The 18,799-nt window shown below is 39.7% G+C and overlaps 1 protein-coding gene across 1 annotated transcript in view; it reads right to left on the minus strand.

Annotated features, from left to right (window-relative positions):
- The window catches only part of ADAMTSL1 (ADAMTS-like 1), a gene marked incomplete at both ends in the record, with an annotated part of 87,958 nt that overhangs the window by 15,352 nt on the left and 53,807 nt on the right, over positions 1–18,799 (minus strand). Inside the window, 2 exons of the mRNA XM_009707145.1 lie at positions 13,358–13,487; positions 18,310–18,611. Coding sequence (XP_009705447.1) covers positions 13,358–13,487; positions 18,310–18,611 — 432 coding nt within the window. The remainder of the gene's footprint in view (positions 1–13,357; positions 13,488–18,309; positions 18,612–18,799) is intronic.

An 18,799-nucleotide genomic window follows, 5' to 3' on the forward strand; every position in this document is an offset into this window, starting at 1 on the left:
GAGACATACAATACACGTGAAGATAGGCAGACTCAGTAGTGAACATGATCTGACTGCTCAAGGCAATGGTCTTCCTTTAGGTTTTCTTATACACAGTGCTAAGGATGTGGCCTAAAACCAACATAAATTCATGAAAAGCCCAAGCAATGGAGCACTAAACTTCTTGCACTTCCAGGAACTATAAACTGTCAAAGTGAGTTAGTAATGGACAGGTTTTATGAACAGAAAAACACCAGTTAGGAAATCTAACAGTCAGTTCATATTACGAATTAGACTAATAATCTGTAATATAATATTGATTTTAGGAATTAAAATTCTAATTTCTAAAGGGCCAATGAGAAACTATAATTTAGTTGAACGTTCTCATTAAATAAACTAGGCTTGACTAAGCAGTGCTCATACATGTGCTTAACTTCAGATAAACAAGCAGTTTCCACAATTAATCATGGTCAGTATGTTTTACAATGTGAATGTTTGCAGCTGTCTTGAAAAAAAGAACGAGAACAATTGTGAATCTCTGGTTGCAAAAAAGGCCCAATAATCTGAAAATCTTGATTTCTATGATGGCACAATTATTCTGCATCATTAATGTAAGTCTAAAAACATTAGAGATGCTCTCAAATAACAGCTTAACCATTCTGTTTCTAATAAGGGAAATTATCTTGACATAGTTAACAAAAATCTTGCCTACGAATCCTGAATTAAACTTTATTATGTTACACTTTAATGAGTTTCAAGTTTCGTGAGGGCCCGAATATTCAACTAGAACATAGCCAGGACTTTAGTGATCAATTTCAAGTGGTTCAAAAGGAACAGAAAAAAACCTTCTAACACATAACAAGAGCATGATCTTCTAAATAGTTATATACATTTAATTTTAATTAGAAATGAACTTTCCTTCTTTCTTGTGACAGAACAAAAAGTATCAATGTCATATCATGCCCAGAACTGAAGAATCAAGTGAGCAGGACCTTGTTCCTGGCTCTTCACTGAACTCTGGAGATGACTGAAGCCAGAACTGCTGAAACACAGGCTAGCCTGTGAGTATGTGAATATAACCTTCGAGTCAAATGGGAAGACTCAAGTGCTGGGCTGGATCATACTCTTCTCCCGTGTGTGTCTCAACTTCACATTTGCAAAATCATAACAATATTTTCTTTCCTCTTGAGCGTCGTCCATGTTGTCTGCTTAGGTTGCGATCCTACAGCAGGGATGATCTCTGACTCTCTCTTTATCTACTACCTACCACAATGGCACTCTCAGCTTGACAGGAGCCTCCAGGCATTAGCGTGCTGCAAATAACAACAGGGAAAGCAATGCACTGTTGCCTCAGTTTTGAAATGTACCTCTCGTTGCTATGTGATGAAACCTACATAATGCTACATCATGGAACCTACATAATAATTCTGCAAGCTGGGTAAACCAGAAAGCTAGTAAGCAGCTGCTCATGGCAGGAGAAGGTGCTAGAATTACAGTTGTTGCCCCAGTGAGCCACGAGCCTTCAGAACAAAGCACTCTCACAGCCCCATAGTCAGTCTGGAAAAAGTAAATGGTGTAGGCAGAACTTGAAAAATGTATAGTCTTGAGCCAAAGCACTATGGAGCCAACAGCTTTGGATCAGTCCCTATATGCACAGTATATATGGTAAAAACTAAAGCATTCTAAGCTGTTAGGTGTTATAAGTAAAGAATATTTTCTAGAGATATATGATTTCATCCTGACAGAATCCCTTCAAGCACTGCCAAGAAAACTGAACAGGAAAAGTAAACACCCTTCTACACAAAGACCTCCCAAACTAGTTCTAAAAAAATGAAATTATTGTCATTTTTATGTGGTTAAACCATATGAAAGTGATACAAAAGAATCTTCTCATTTCTAAAATAAATATCCATCAGTGTGGAGAGAGGTTTGCCTGGAAGCTTCTTACTTAACATCTGACACCTGCCTGCATAGAGCCGTTTCTCAGTGCACAAGGGCTGGGTGGCAGCTGTGTGTATGTGCACGCAACAGACTGAGTAAATCACATACTGTGGCAATACTAGCTTCCTCTCATCCTTTGTCCTCCATTGGACCGTGCAGACTGAGAAGTCTACTCAGAGCCCCTACATCTCCTCCCTTCCTTTTCTGTTACTGTCTGGAGCTGTGTTTATGGAAAATCTTCCCGTTTCATAGGTGTGAGAGGCTTTCTGGAGGCTTTTGTAGCAGATTTATCTTGAGTTGAGTCAGTATCCTCAGTGTCAGGTTTAAATACCATCCAGAATGTGATCTTAAACTCCGGACAGCAGAGAGAGTTACTGTCAATCCTGTTTGCGTAGCATAGTTTCCTGCAGTGAAGCTACAGGATTGAGATGAGGACTCCCAGGTCAATTCCTGGCTTTGTAATCAAACTAGTCTCAAAGAAAGGAGCATGAAAGGAGCATGAAAGGCAAGAATTTAACTGCAACTGATTTTTCATTCAGCTGTTAAATCACTCACAGTGAAATCAGACTGCTCCTTTGAAATGAAGTGTGAGAGCTAAGACTTCCACCTAGGTGTTTAAACATGGATCTGAGTCTCTAGGAAGTGATCTCCCTACTGCTATGGTTCAGTTCATGTTAGAGAAAACATTAGAAATATACATATAGTATACACACACCTCAGAGGAAAACTGAGATTTAACAAAGCTTTGAAAAAGTTGATACTCTATTAAGAAATAAAAATGACGAGGCAAAGCACTTTTAAATTAGCAGCAGCAGCGATAGAAAATAATTCACGCTCAGTCATTTTTCAGTGCCAGCCTGATAAAATCTGTTGTCTAGCATCACCAGCGTGACAAGGGAGCTGAACAGGCAGGGAAGCTTTCAGGGGATCGCTGTGTACAAGGGATAGTGAGGTACTTTTCTTCAAAAAGTATCTTCCTTGCAAGTGAAGGGAGTCCATTAAAGAGATGCCTATGCAGCTGACACATGCAAGCAGATCAAAGGCTCAACAACAGCACTCTGGGAGCTGACAGAAGCGGCCTGCGTTCACTCTGTAGACTTACCAGTATCAACTAATATTGCAGCTCATTATAGCTGAATATGGAGGGGAGTCAATATTTGTATACCGGAGCCAAATAGAGGAAAATACACGAGGAATTCAAAAGTCAGAGAAGAACAGAGGGTAAATGGAGTACGTAACAGCTCTACAAAGGGCAATTTTGGTTGCTGGAGTAACCTACTGACATGCTTCAAACAATATATATAAGGTTCCTTACAGTAAAAAAGTCTTGCTGTGTCTTGAGTTGAAGGCAGAGAACATCAACCATTAAAGCAGGTCAGAAAAGAGGGTTTGTGTTTTTCTGCCAACATTTTGAACAGTGGGAGATTGTCTAGTGCATCTTTCAGGGGACTACTGCAGATGCAGAATGCATGAACCACGGTGGAACATGAGAAGACAACTTCAGGTAAGTGAACCGGTTTGGCAGAGAATTGGTTTGTGAGATCAGCAGATATACTGGCTACTGAAAAGTACCTCACAAGAGACTTACTCTGTATTATAACTACAGTATTGAGATAAATTATAGCAATAGTTACTTTTGACACAGCTACACAGGTCAGGTTAGGCTTGATAGACAAACGAGTACCAGTTTTTGTCTCAAGTTTAGATTTGGTCTCATGCTTAAAGCAGCAACTTCTTACCAGAAGGTTGTTCAATATTTTATATGAGATACAATGAAAATAGGTTCTTGGTAACTCCTTTCAAAAATGAAGACAGGAAATAGTTGAGGAACAGATTAGATTACAGTAAAGGTAGAAAGCTGGTTACAAAGTAATATAGGGAGGTTTGAGGAATAGGACAGAAATTGCGTGAGTTGCACTTGTAATGGCAGATGGCAGAAACTGAATGAGTAGAGCAGGGAGGAGCAGAGAGTTTGGGAACTACAGCAGATCCGGATAACACCCCTTGCCCTAAACCGACATTGACGTAACGCAAAAGCAGAAGAACCACTAATTTATGAAATAAATTGTGCATATGAGTCTATAAAACACTGTCACATGGTTCTTCTGCAAAGAAGCAGAGGGACAGTTCAACACCCTGCTGCCCATGACAGAGCTGCTTTATGTCGAAGACTCCCTGGCTCTTTTCACACTGGAGTCCATGCTGGACTGTCTCATAAGCCAACACCTTTTCTTAGGCCTAACCTTATACCACATGGAAAATGTTAAAAAACAGCTGAAGGAGAAATCAACAAGCTTACAGACACGAGAAGACAGAAAAAGCTCAGCAGGTGAGAAAGATGTGCAATGAACTGATCATTTGTAAGCTGAAACACCATCCAAAGTGAAGCATTTTAAAAATGAGATAATTGAAAATGCATTTAGATGGCACAGGAAAAAATATACAGGAAGTCTGACTTCACAACCTGTAAGATCAATATTCATGAACATGTGATTTTGTACCACAGAGTAACAGGACTCTCCTAAAATCTAAGGATGCCTTTGCTGAAATGGTCAGTGCAGGAAAGAAGTAAAGGAGATGTCACTGAATTGAATGGACAAAGAAAGCAGATTCATGAATGAAACAGTGTTCAGAAAACAGCATTCAGCTTAAGTGATTCTCCAGCAAGTCCAAGTTTTATGAGCATTACTGCCACAAAACCGGTAGATAACATGAGCTTCTTGCTGACCTAGCTGGCAGCATTACAGGGATAATATTTTCATTAGGATGAACTGTTCCTGAACTATTTTGCCAGTGCAGAAGGTACGAACAGGCCATCTCTCAGTATCAGGCATACAAGTTTTTCTCTATGTTTTTTAGTAGGGGGAGGTGAGAACAGTTGAACTTAGTTATATATATGTATGTATGTAGTACTGTGACCAAACTCGGGAAACTCCCAATGCCTGCTTATGTTTGAATTCCCTTCAATGCCCTTCTGGCAACATACCATTAGTAAGGCAGTGCAAGAATTTTGTTCCAAATGTTCTGGCACATCTAGATCCGGTATTTCTTTTGTATTTTCCCCTTTGAGATCCTGACACTGTGACTGATAATCTATTTAGTAACTAATTCACTCTTCTGCAACAAAGCTGTTTTTCCTCACATTGACATGTAGAGATCCAAACATGCAGGAGCTCCTCATACAGAGTGAGGAGGCTCTAAACTTGTGTTACACCCATAAATAACCAAAACAACCATGGTAAAGTATCCAGGTCCATGGAAGTATCAACCAAGATCTGCTTCTTTTCTGGAAGGAAAAGTTATTATATTCAAAGTGATGATGTCAGAAAAGCTACTGTGTATATAGGTAAACTTGTACTAAAACACTTCTTATTTCCATCCTAATAGTTATATCAGTATAGGTTTGTGTGCAGAATCCACAGACTACAGAATGGCTACTTAATACACTTCTTCCCTAACTTTTGCTGAGTGAAATAATGAGAAAATAATGACTTCAGAGAGTACTGTTTGTTTCCTCATGGGAAGGGGAATGAACTTGTTTGACATATCCAAACACCTTTGATCAGATCAGGAACCATGACAGTGAACTATTATAATTAAAAAAAAAAAACAAACCCAACCAAAAACCAAACAGAAAACCTCCTTCCAATATAGTTATACCAAAACAAATCTGTGGATCCATCAGGTGGTAATTAAATGCATTGCTGTTCACTTCTGTGTGAGTGGTTCAAATCTTTCCCAAGGCTGTGAATGACTTGGATCTACCAACAGCTGGTTACAATGTAGAATATGTCTGCTTAGTCACGTTTCTAATGAGTAACCGCGCACCACAAACTCTGCTCCACCAGTGAGACCTTCAGCACTTAACAGTGTTAGCAGAGAGGCCAGAGGAATGGAGATCACAAAACTGAAGATGGAAATTTTCATGGATACAAATAGAAGGGCTTGCTATGCTTCTGCAGATGTGACAGACCTAGTTGGCAGATACAGCACTCCTTGTTTAATCAGTCTAGCTCCTCCTATAGGTACTTAATTCACTCCAAACTGAATGGAAATGAAAGTGCCTCCTCCATTTATTTAATGTGTGAATCTCTCTGATGTGTAAGTATGGTACAGAACTGTACAGTATGTTTTCAGCATTGAGGGCCATATCTTTATTCTCCTTTTACATACTTTGTCTTTTCGTCCACAAAGGTTTATTGGTTTGAAAATACTGGGTATTCCTCAGACTACTGCATAATAAGTTACTTCAGCAGTCCTGTAAATGAAGTATATAATGGTGCTCTTCATTTCACCACTTTTTAAAGGAGGTGATGATGCACAGTAAAATCAACTGTTTATAAGACCTTGTAGCTTATTTCATAGGTTAATGCTGCAGTGAAAAAGTTAATCCTGGCCACTATGCCACAAAACATTTGACTTAACTTCATATTTGGCACAAGAGCAAAGACATGGGTTTTATCGCCACTGTTGGGAAAGCTGTCTTTTGGGAGTGAAATCCTGCTGTTCAGGCAGTAAATTAATACTCAAGAAAATTGAGAATAAATTTACAGAAACAACTAGGAATTAGAAGTTAACACGTGAAACGCTGAAGTGAGAGCATATTTGTTCAAAATACTGAAAAATATTAAGTGGCAGTGAATATTAAGTTCTGGTTACCACAAGCATTAAAGATAAAGGTGGAGAGAAGTGAACTGTATTAAGGTGACTAAAACCAGGAAATTAACAGTGCCAGGAAAAAAAGAAGAGAAATTGTCCTCTGCAGAGGAATTCACTAAGATCCTACCATGACTTTAAGCTCATACTCATCATAAACCAAGGTATAAAAAACCTGTGGTAGGGCATGGTGAGATTGTTTCAACACAAGAGTATACTAACTTGGTAAAACTTGTAACCTGGAGATTTGTGTAGAGGAAAACAATCTATACCGGTATATAGGATTCTAAATAAGAAGTGCGATCTACTTTTGTCTGAAGTAAGAAGGAAATATGGAAAAATTATTTAAAAATTGTTTACAACTATGCTCTAATATTTTATGAACACAGTAGTCTGAATGGAATATAAGCTGAAATGGAGGAAAATGTCTATGAGTGAAATCTTATCTAATGAAGGAATCATTGTATTATTTAAAAAAGCAAAGTGGCTGGGGAAGAGGTCTGAAATTTTGAACTAGAAGAGCTGGATGCAGACTGTGACGGAGACTCCAGAGCTGTTCCACTGACCCTGGCAACTTGCAAGTTGCTTTACTTCACATCTAGATGTGGCACACATGGCTGAAAAGGACCACTCCCTATGAGTCCCCTCGGTGACTTCCCTGTAACTGCTGTTGAGTAAGAGATACCAAGGTGCATGCAGTTACTGCTCCACCACAGGCAGTGCATCCAGTGAGAAAGGGGAAGGGTGGGCTGTTAGTCACACCTTGGACAATCTCTTAACAACTGGAGAAGGTACAAAGGGGAAAATTATATTATAAAAAAACGGGAGAGAAAGATAAATATTTTTAGATCACAGATTGATACATTTCAAGGCCAGGGTGGTATTACAGTAGTGCAGGGTAGGCATGCAGGTAATGCAGGTACAGCATAACAGAGCCAGCTAGGGATGGCAGGCTGTGTAGAAGCCTTTGTACAGTCTTGTCTTTAGCAAAGTAAACCTAGAGAAAAAATGGGATTATGATTCTCTCACTGAGCCCATGACTCCTGTTTAAGTTGTTTCTTGACCTAAAGGCTTCAAAGCAGGGTGAATCAACCCCCTCTGACAGCACATTCCTTCTAACGTCCGATTCTCCAACCTACTCCATCAATGGTTCAAGCTGTGGCCTGTGATCCCAGGAGGCTCTGTGGGCTACATCTTAAAAGGCTGTCAAAGACATTCTCAATGCACTTCAGTTTAAATAGACTTAAATACATCCCACTTACAGAAAAAAAAAGTCAGGAGTTTGTGAGGGGTTGAAACTCTTTCTGTGGCAGAAAGAGACAGAGAGTAACAACCATCATTGCCTCATTAATGTAAATTTGAACTTACACCTCTGAGAAAAGACTGCAACAAAATAAGAACTGGTATCTCCTGCCAGTAAGGCTATACTAGAGCATAAGTAGACATAATGATGTGCAAATCTTTTAAACTTTTTCATGAACTAGACAGACATGCTCTAATATTTCACCTGAGCAATGAAAACATATAGGTATTGACACCTCCCCCACACAAAGGTCACCTTTAATGGATTAGAAAAAGCTCTGTCCCTTTCACACATATTGAACTCATTTCAGATTGTCAATGGGAGCACATCTTACACTAAGTCTGACCTGCCAGCAACTTAATGCCTCACCTCTCCAAATGCATCAGAAAACATGTTGATTTTTTTTCTCCTTTATAGTTTGACTTCATCTGAGAAATTAAGTAGAGCAAAATGGAGGGACAATACTACATTAACCAAATAAACTTTAAAACAATAACAGGTAATTTATTGCACAAATCCAAAACAAGCAGATGTAGGTGAAAAAACAGAAGACAGAGAAAAAAAAGACACTGTGCAATGAGCTAGATCCCAGCATAACTCAAACTATCTTGAACCTTCAGTCAGGTATCAGGACCACTCAGATGGTTTCCTACCTTTTCTTTCTAAGAACAGAGGCTTCAAGGAGTAAAAGGAGAGTGTTGAGGTGAAATCATGTGCTATTTATAGAAAAGTCTGCTTTTTATTCACTGGTTGGTTTTTTTTTTGGTTTTGTAGCATTCAGCTGTTCTTTGTTGTACAGGAATAAAAGTTCAGTTTTGAAAATATGCAAGAACAAAGCTGTAGAAATTGCCTGGAATTTCATCCATTTTCAGCCATCTGGCTTTCATTGCTTTACTTCTCTCTCCACTCCTCCATATATGTTTAGCAAATCTTTTTAATGTGCATTGACTGAGCAATTGAGAGAAGTTATAATTAATAACACAGCCACAACATTCTCTTTCACCCCTTTGGTAGAATTTTTTGGCTTACCATGAGGTGCTCATGCTGTTGCTGTTAAAAACAAGAGCAATTGTATCTGATTAGATGATGACTGCCTCTGTGTTTTGGGTTGTGGAGGCTGAGGAAAAGACACATTTTGGATGTGAATTATTTTGTTGTTGAAGACAGTAAAGTCAACATTGAAACAGGGTTTTGCTGATTGTCTTTGGAGTAATTTAGAAGACAAACATAGCAATTAGCAAAACTGAATGAACTGCCCTTTTGTTTTTGAGCTTAGAGAAGAAACTTCTAGACATTGAACAGCTATTCTGCATTTACTTCTGGGAAGATTGAGCTCTGCTCAAGTACTGCTGTGTAATTCTGGAAGTGATATAGCTTGATTGACACAAATAAAGTAACTGAATGACTGAATTAAAATAGCCATAGTCTTCATTCCTCATTTTCCTGGAGAAAGCATGCTGGGTCTCCCAGTACATCAAAACAGGCTATTTCCTTTTTATAGAAATAGCAAACAAGGGCATACAAAGTTAATGATAAGAAATTTCACTTTGTACCTACTGTGCTGAATATCAGTTATTAGCTCCCAACTTAGCAATCAGCTCCAGAGTGTTTCACTATTTCTTAGTTCAGTGCAAAATGAGAATTTTTCTTATATTCTTTTCCAGGAGAAAAGGGACTGGGCTCTTTTTCTGCTATTGTTCTTGAAGAAATAAGCAAAAAACTCTCAACAAAGTCTAAAACCACAGGAAACTCAGCTGCTTTGGGATTTGAATGTGGATGAAATCTTCCACTTTTTGTGTGCAACTCTTCCTGGCTCTTCTTCTATCTTCTGTAAGAATTTTATGCATGAAATTTTGCTGACTCCATACAGCTACGAATATTTGAAGATAGATTTCTGTGGTTTAGTTTTTCTGTCTCTCTTCAATGGACTCAGAATAGTAATGTGCTAAGATATTAAGCCAGAATTTCAATGGAAATTATAAAGCTCTCTCAGTTGCTATACAAGCACCATCACCTTTCAGTGTTTTCATAAATCTGAAGTACTGCCAGTGTATTCTAGCTTTTACCATATTTTGGTCCAGAAGAGTCCAGAGCAATTAGGAATTGAAGAGGATGATGATACCACAGTCTAATTTCAAGGTGAAGTATTAAGTGAGTAACGAAGACTTCTAGTCCATACACATTTATTCTCAATAGGGAGCACAAAGAACAGCAACAGTGAAGATCCCTTTGGTATCACTCTTCTTAAATGTCCAAAGACAATGATGAAACAAAACCAGAACAAAATTACTCTTCACTGATTACTCCTACAGTATCTGTCTTGAGGCGTTTGCCTTCTGACCCTCCAGAAAGGCTGACTAGATTCTGGGGTTCAATGCTTTTGTTTATCTATACTAAACCAGTTAAACCAATTGCTGACCAGGAGAGGCTTCCACAACTAACCCTTTGAGAGGCTACGGAGAATACCACATCTAACCAAAAGTGACTGAAGCAGAAGCAACATTAAGCGTGGAAGTTCTAATTTTTAAATGTTCTCCCTCTTAAGCTAAACAAGATCTTGAACTGTATTAAATTCTAGGCATATGTATTAAATTCTAAGCATGCTGGGCTATTTTGGTTCAAGAAACATCACTGGAATAATTTCTTTAAATATATTAGGAGGGAATTTTCATTCTCTTGGGCAAGACTTCTCAGCTTTTTCTTCATGCTGTGAACAACATTCCCTTGTCTACTGAGACATTCATCACCATCTCAGTTACCTTTTCAGCAGACTGCCTCATCTACCCACCACAACTGCATTCTCCAACAGTCACACATCAAGGATATTTTAGGAAAGTGCTTTTTATATTTTTTGCTTCTGTTAATGCATTTTAGCAGCTGGAAAACAGAGAGAAGAGCCAACACTGTGAGACCAGACAGCTCTCTCTATAAGCTGTCAGTGAAAGCTCTGGGAAGTATCAGTGGTTCACAGTTCACATTTTGGGAACGTCTATAACAGGGGTCTAAGTTCGCAGCCACAGTGTATTACAAGTTTTGGACTTGTCAGTCGATATCAATGGCTTAATTAGCATTCACAAGGACAGTATGTTAGCCTAAATTTCCATCAGATTCCTGGATCAAGATTTTTTGAATTAGAATCCTGAAGCATATTATGATTAAAACAAAGAGAAACCCCTTAAAGCCTTATTTTTTTTTTTTCCCTTGTGTTCTCTTTGGAAGTCTTAAGATTGTTGTAATTAATGATTACAAAGCAATAATCTTTATACACTAAATACTATCATTTTAATTACTATACCATTGTATTTAGTACAGGGGCATTAGTAGATGTAGCATTTCAGAAGCTTGCAGGAAATAAGGAAGTTATTCTGTCACATTCTGCCTGGAAGACACATCAACTTTCCTTCTTGCCTCTCTTTCCATTAACCACGCTGCCTGCTGTCTGCAGCCTTGAGTTTTAGGCCTCCTTGTTCTTACCAGAGGAGCCATTTTGCAGAACACGTGCTGCTCATCATCCTGTGCCACTTAAATCTCTGCAGACAGGCAATTTCCTCCAGACTGAGGGGGCTGGAAGGAGATGAGATGTATATACAGGGAAAGGACTCATTTCCCTTTTTCTCAATTGCACCCGTAGGGGTGAATGAAAGCTTCTTAGTCTCCTTCTGCAGCCTCAATCCCCTTTCACCTCTGCTTCATGGCCTGATTCTCACCCAAAGTACGACCATCCTGTAAGTCATGGAGTGAGCTACATGCCTAAGGTCACTTTAAACTAGCTCCACTCTGGTAGCGAGGTTACCACAGTGGTATGGATTATCATACAGACTAATTCAAAAAGTATTCACCTAATTTCTCAGACTACTTTTGTAACAGAACTCACATAAATACTGCTCTACATGAATGTGCCTTATTTTTTCTTAACCAGTGAATATTTATTTTCCATGTCAGAATCAATGGGTGATCAATCCTCTGCCATGCACTCTCAGCTTTAGTGATGCTGCCACCTATCAATTACAGTGAGACTTCCACCTACAAAGTTCTTTTCAAGCATTAATATAATATTTGCCTGTTATTGCCAGCATTACAGACAATGTAACACAGTCAGGGTCGCAATATCCTCATAAGCAATTCTTACAATATTTTGGTGAAAAGTGTCAACATATTTGGGTCTCCTTGTCACAGACTCAAAATCCTGATCATCCAATCAAATCGTTATTTCTGTCCTTATCATTCTTGGATGCTGGCCATATTTGATTTTTAATATAGAACCTTCTTTGTGTACCCAAAATCTACTAACATTTGTAACAATATACCTCTGTATAGCCTGCTGTCATATAAAGCATACATACACCTACCAGTATACACTCTAAGGAATATTTACCACCTGGGCAGAAAGGAGTGTTTTAAATTGTCCAAAGTTATAAATCGATGTATTTCAAGTCTGCCTACTACTAGAAGAGAATAAATGCACCTGTGTACAGCTGGGAATAAAGACAGTATATATACAGTACACCTTGAAGACCTGACAGTTCCAGATCTATTTAAATAAACCACAGGAACCTCATGACAGTTATTTTCTGTCATAGGGACTACAGATGTGAATCCCTGCAGACAAAGATCTGCTGTTTTTAGGGTCAGGATTGTGGAAGATGCCTGAGGCTAGGAACAAGTCCTTCAAAATCTTTTGTGAGAGAGGAGGTTGGAGAAGTCTCCTGAAACTTAACACAACTCTGGGTCAAGTTAAGCCAATCCATAAACTATCTGCCTGCAGGACCTGAATAGGCAAGTGGTCTGAAGTTTTGGTTTTACCACCGCTTTGCACTTCCCAGTCAGTGTGACTGTGGTGTGAAGAGGCTGTAAGCCCCTGTAGTTTGACAAAGAGCATGTTTGAGGCAGTGCATGCCTCCAGACTGAAAAACCATTGAGTCTGCAGTCACATTTATTTAAAATTCTTTTTTTTCCTACTGCTAGTGTTGTTTAAATGGCTCTGGGCAACATACTGGACTATAACCACCCACACTTGTATATTTGTTTCACTTTTGTCTTGGGTTCCTCAAAATCCATAAAATGATGTCTGGACAAGACTGACGCGCCCTGGCCCGGGTATCCTCACCTGCAATAACAACAGCCCGGCTGTGCCGATCTGCTACTTTATGCAGTGGCAGAGTTTTACTCACTCACATCACCTCTGCTCACTTCACATCAGTTAAAAGGAGTCCCAGGGAGAGTGACACAGATCTGCTGAGCCCAGGCAGCTGAGGCTCCGGTGCTGTAACCTGGGGAGCCATCTCCGGCTCTCGTCTGCGTGTTTTACTCCTGTAATTCAGAAGTCATTTCAGTAATGCCCAGATCCAAGCATCCCTGGCCCTGAGCATCTCAGGTTCATGGGAGCTGGAAGATCAGTTTCTCAACTTCATCAGTGATCACATCTCTCTTAAATCTGGAGAAAAATGTATGCCTGGTGATAAGATATAAGAAGCCTACCTTGGCGGGCAGGGGTCCAGGCTACAGGCTTTCAGCAGCTGTGGAGGACGGCGGCTGGTTACACACAGCGTCTCGTCTGCAGTCTCCCTGGTTTGTTTGTTCAGACAGGTCACCACAGCCTCCTGGACACCTGCACACAACAACGCACGGTCACAATCAGCTCTCCATACCCAGAGGGGCAGCCGAGGGCAGAGATGTGCCTGGAGGGGCCAGCAGGGCTGTGTTGGGGCTACTGCCTGTGGGAAAGGACAGCCCTACGCCCAGGGCTGCCAGCTCAGGGGCTGCAGGCCCGGCTGCAGAGAGGGAGGAGGCTGCATCGCACACGGCAGTGAGGTGTTTGCTGTCCACATCCATGTGCTCTGCCTGATGATCTTTGAGGAATATGGTATGAATATTTATCAAAGGGGGATGTTTCTTGGCACAGCGTACCTGACCAAGTAGGAAAAATCGCAGTTCTTTTTCTCCCTTCTTTTGGGAAAAACCTTCGTCTATAACTGTTGTAATTTTCCACAGTCACACACTGCTTACTGCACCTTTTGTATCCTATTCCCTAGCTACCTGGGAAATGGCCTGATCAAAACACTGTATGGGATGCTGAGTTTTACTTGCCCTTGCTTCCAGTCAAGTGCAGTGAGAAGTCCCTAGGTTCACTCACCACTTACTTTCCCTGGACAGAAAATTGTCCAGTGCTCTCTTCTAGTCACTCATCCTTTCACTACGAGTGCAATGAGGCTGTTTATCTGTCAGTCAAGTAGGCTAAGGTGTGAAAATGCCTTGACTTTGGCATGCTATATTTTAAGCAACAGTGTGATTGTTATACATGCAAAAGTAAAGTAAAACAAGGTTAGACAATTCAGCTGCTCTCAGTTACTTTTCTACCTCCACAGACCTGCACCTAAACTGAAGACGCAAACCTGCAGGGTGTATCTGAGAGCTGGGACAGAACAAGGGTGGCTGTTGGGACTAAGAGAAGCTGGAATATGTGGCAATTACGTTTTAACTGATGAAATCCTTAGTGATACCAAGTTCCTTATGTACTGTTCAGCATATCAGTTACTCTGTTTCACTTTTCCTATGAGTAAGGTAGGAATATAACAGTTCCTTTGGATCATAATCTTAGAAAGATAGAAAATCGGGGATTGCAACACTGCATGCCATAGGAAAGACTAGTTAGTCAAAGAAGGTCTACTTCTTCCCCAGTGGGTCTAAGGATAATAATTGGCCTGAACTGACTGAAAATCTAATCCACAGTGGTTCAAGCAAAGTGGAATTACGCTTTTTACACTCATCCCTACTCCTGAGTTAGAAAAAAAGTAGCTGAACTCATAACAATTGCATTATCTTCTCAAAACCAACCATTAGTTTTCCAAAATATCTCAGAATCAATGATGTTGGAAGAGCTTGAACAGCTCCAAGGGCAGTGTAACAGAACTGACAATATCTTCTGCTGTTCCGAATGCCAGAACACATGTTGTCAGGCAAAAAATGGTATCCTATCATGCAACAGGACCAAAGTGCTGCAACTCATCATAATTTTGGTACTCCTGAAATTATTCATGGATTTATTCCCCTTATTCTTAGTACAGGCTGAGGAGATGCCCACAGCAAAGAGGCACTTTGAGCATTTTATTGTCTCCTACATATGGAAGCCTATTCGGGGCATGCCTAAGAATCAAGGATAGGCAGTGTCTCCACTGTACTCAAGGTGCTGAACAGAAGAAAGACGTCTGATATTTTTGGATATGGACCTCAATATCAAAATTACCCAACTCCCTAAAGTCAGCCAACATTATTGTGGGTTTCCTTTACAAGGTGGCCCCGTATTTCAAGTTGTTTTGCTATTCAAGTAATCTCCCAAAAGACTTAAACAAATTGTACAAAGGATAGCTCACTGAAACAAGAAAAAAAATGGTAGTGATTTGTTTCTAGGAAAGGAAACCAGTGAAATTTCTACCCTGTTGAGTATCTTTCCAGCCTAATCATTTTTCTGTTGAGCATGTTATCATATTGTGTACAGCAAACAGAGACGTACAGATTCCCCAAGACAGACTGTTCCTGGCTGCAGAGCAGAGGTGGTTCTCTACCTGAGAGCACTGTGTTCAAGTTACCAGTCTCTACTTTGCATTGATCACTTGTGTAGGTCTGACAGCAAGACCAATCTGATGAATCCAGGAGAGAAGGACTGCTAATCCAGAGGTATGGGATCCAGGAAAGTACTCTTAACTCCGTGGAAAGAAGCCACCAAGTCCTGCCACATGCTGGTGACATCATTCTGTTTTCTAGGTATGCAGCTCACTCACTGTCTATCTGTATGTGGTGGACGTTTTTCTTTTCAGATCAAAATTTTGTAAACCGAATGTACTTCCACAGATTCAGTTTCTCCTCTCTGAAGTGTGTCACTAATGAGCTCTTGATCAATGATTATCAACTACCTTAACACTTTTGCATTGTCTGTTTCAGTGCTGACTATCCAAAAGTGATTAACTGTGAGGTCTTGAATTCAGTCTTTTCTGTTTCTCAGACTGATCTGAGCTCTGATACCACTGCTCTTCACATTTCGGCATTCAACCTTCCCCAAACCTCCCAGTGAGTTCATTCCCCATGCTTATTCATGTGACCTAAGCCATCTCTGATTTTATTTCCAATAATTTTAGTTTATCCTATCAGCATTCTTCTCTGCTTATTATAATTTCCTTTCAGAGATTCCTACAACTTTCTATCTTTTAAAGGTACTGGTAAGATAAATAATCTTGCCTGACTGCATGGGTATTGAAGATAAAGGCTCTTGCCTGAATTTTACCAGTTTGCAGTTGCTAGACTATGTATTGATAGAAGTTTCTGGCTCTAAGAGCTTGTGCCAGCAACTAAAAAAAAAAAAAAATCTAGCTTGCTGCAGTAGCAAACAAATGTGTTCAGAATCACTTTCTTCAGCTTCTCCTTGAATCTCACACTGAATGTGTCTCAGCATAGTGATAACATCTGCCCCTCTGTTTTTGACAAATCAGTGCAGCAAATGGATACAAGCTTTAAACCAAGGATGGACCATTGAATGTTTAGAGAATATAAAGATCTTTGATTATCAATAGGAAGTTCCATGGTATAGAGATAATTAAAAAAAGTATTTGAACTTCAGGAAGTTTATTTGCCAAGTAACTGAATTCTAAACATTATTTGCTGCACAGTATTACCAGAACAAAAATGTTATCTGCTTTTAAATTGCTTTCCCTGAAAAAAAGAAATCAGTTCTCAGTAGGAAATCCCAGTATAAAAGGGTGTAAGGATGGGATGTGAATCTAGGCAGTTTAAGTTCACCCTCAAAATACCATCCAAAGAGATTTTCTGTGTTTATATCTACCAGAATAGAATAATTGTTACATGTTATTTGATGATAGCTCTGGGAAATCCAGCCACTAACAGCAGACTAAATGACTAACTAATTCCTTCTGGTTGCTGCTTCTGGCAGGTGAAAGGTTACTTCTGCATCTATCCAATTTCTTCTCTTGAGACTCCAAAACCAATAAAATTAGTTTGACCAGTCTTGCACCTATGGCTACAAAAATGTCTGACTTAGCATCTGCTAATCTGGAAAATTTGGAGTTGATGTCAGACAAAAAGAAATCTTGGCCAGCAATTTTTGCTGATGATTGAAAGAGATTAAATTTAAAAAGCAAAATGTCTCTGTCATATCAGTCTCTGTGAGTTATATTGGAAAAATACAGACATAGTCACTACATTCAAAGAAATTACTTCATTTCAAGAGGATATTTGTAGAAGCTATTCAGGTTTCAGCATTCACAGTGTAAGAGTGACAAATTTTTACTGATTGCTAGTAGCCTCAATATATGACCAATACTCCTGTAAAGTCAGTGTTTATCACCACTTAGCATATGCTAGTGTCATATTTTTTATGTAGGAAACAAAGCAATAGTGGCAATGATCTGACAACTGCCTGTGAACTGCTCTAAACACTGACTACTGTCAGTATGCTAAAAGTAAGCATAGAAAACCTTTGCATTATTTTCTACTGTTTTTTAAGTTTGTCGCTGTTTACTGGTGAATCTGTACAGATCACACTACTAACCACTCATAAAGCGCTCAGTGGTTTCCAGTTCTACAGTATCTATTCAGTATTTATCTATATTTATCTATATAATCCCTTTTAAAATAGCCTGAAACTTGTACCGTAAAAAGACAGCAGCTGGAGAAGTCTAGGTTTAATTTAAAAAATAGTGGAGTGGACATACTTCTCAGAATTAGCTAGACAAAATTATGGGAAAAAAGGATATCAGAGAACTGTGCACTCACAGTCTATAACATCTGGAAACTGAGACCTTGATAACTTTGAGAATCTCCAAGTGCCAAACCTTCTAGCTTCAGACTAGTGCTTCAGACCGTTAGTGCTTTTTCACCATATGTTTTCTTTTGCACTGGGATCTGAGATAATGTCACTTAATGATAGGAGTTTGGGAACCAGCTGAGCCCTTAGAATATCAATAATTTAATGGGTCTGCCATGGGAAGACAATTTGCTTCCACATGTTTATACTTGTACAGTACAAATCAAGAGACAAAAACTAAAAATGACACATGATTCTTAGCCTGTGTCACCAGACCACTTTAACATTCGGCTTTTTCGTGTGAGTGCCTTTTGAGTGATCAGCTGATACAAGGGAACAGAAATGTGTGATACATTGATCACTCTTGGTGACAGCCTGAGCACAGAGCCTGAAAGTTCTGGGCTAAAATATGTTGTGCACATGTTTTTTTTTCCACAGTTTTCATCCATGCCTTTTCAAATATGGTTGGACTAGATGATCTTAAAGGGCTCTTCCAATCTAAATGAATCTGTGATTCTAAATAGCTGTTTCAAAGCAGCAGGTCTGTGGGTATTAACTTTGAAGCACACGCTTAAGCAGGAAGAGCAAATTCAGCACAGAAACATTTTGCACTTACCTCCTCCACAGGATTCTGAACACTCTGTAAAGCCCTCGTATTCCCAGTCATAGAGCTCATCAAACTCCTGCAAGCTGCCATACAGCAGCTCAGTTTCCTCTGGGGTATATTCGGTTGCCTCCCCACTGCAGGGACCACTGTAACAGGGTCTCTGGGACACAGGTTTGGGACCTTCGCATTCATCGATGGGCAAGTCAGCCACAGACTGAGAGAAAGAGAGGAGCACTTGACATTTCACAAGCCGGACCTGGCTGCCCACTCCACAGGTGACACTACAGGTGGACCAAGCCTCAGGAATAAACCTGTGAGAGGAAGACAGCAAGGCAAGTGATATCCACAAACAGCCAGGCAAGCAAAAGCAGTATAGTCCTGTCCAGGCCAAGCTGTGTTTAACAAGAAACAAATGCTTCACCTCATCATAGGGCTATTATTAAATACACGTAAGAGCAATGACATATTGTTGACAACTCAACGGCAACAGCAGAAGAGC

Source organism: Cariama cristata, unplaced genomic scaffold (assembly GCF_000690535.1).
Source record: "Cariama cristata isolate BGI_N322 unplaced genomic scaffold, ASM69053v1 scaffold20989, whole genome shotgun sequence".
In the NCBI taxonomy this organism is placed as follows: domain Eukaryota; kingdom Metazoa; phylum Chordata; class Aves; order Cariamiformes; family Cariamidae; genus Cariama; species Cariama cristata.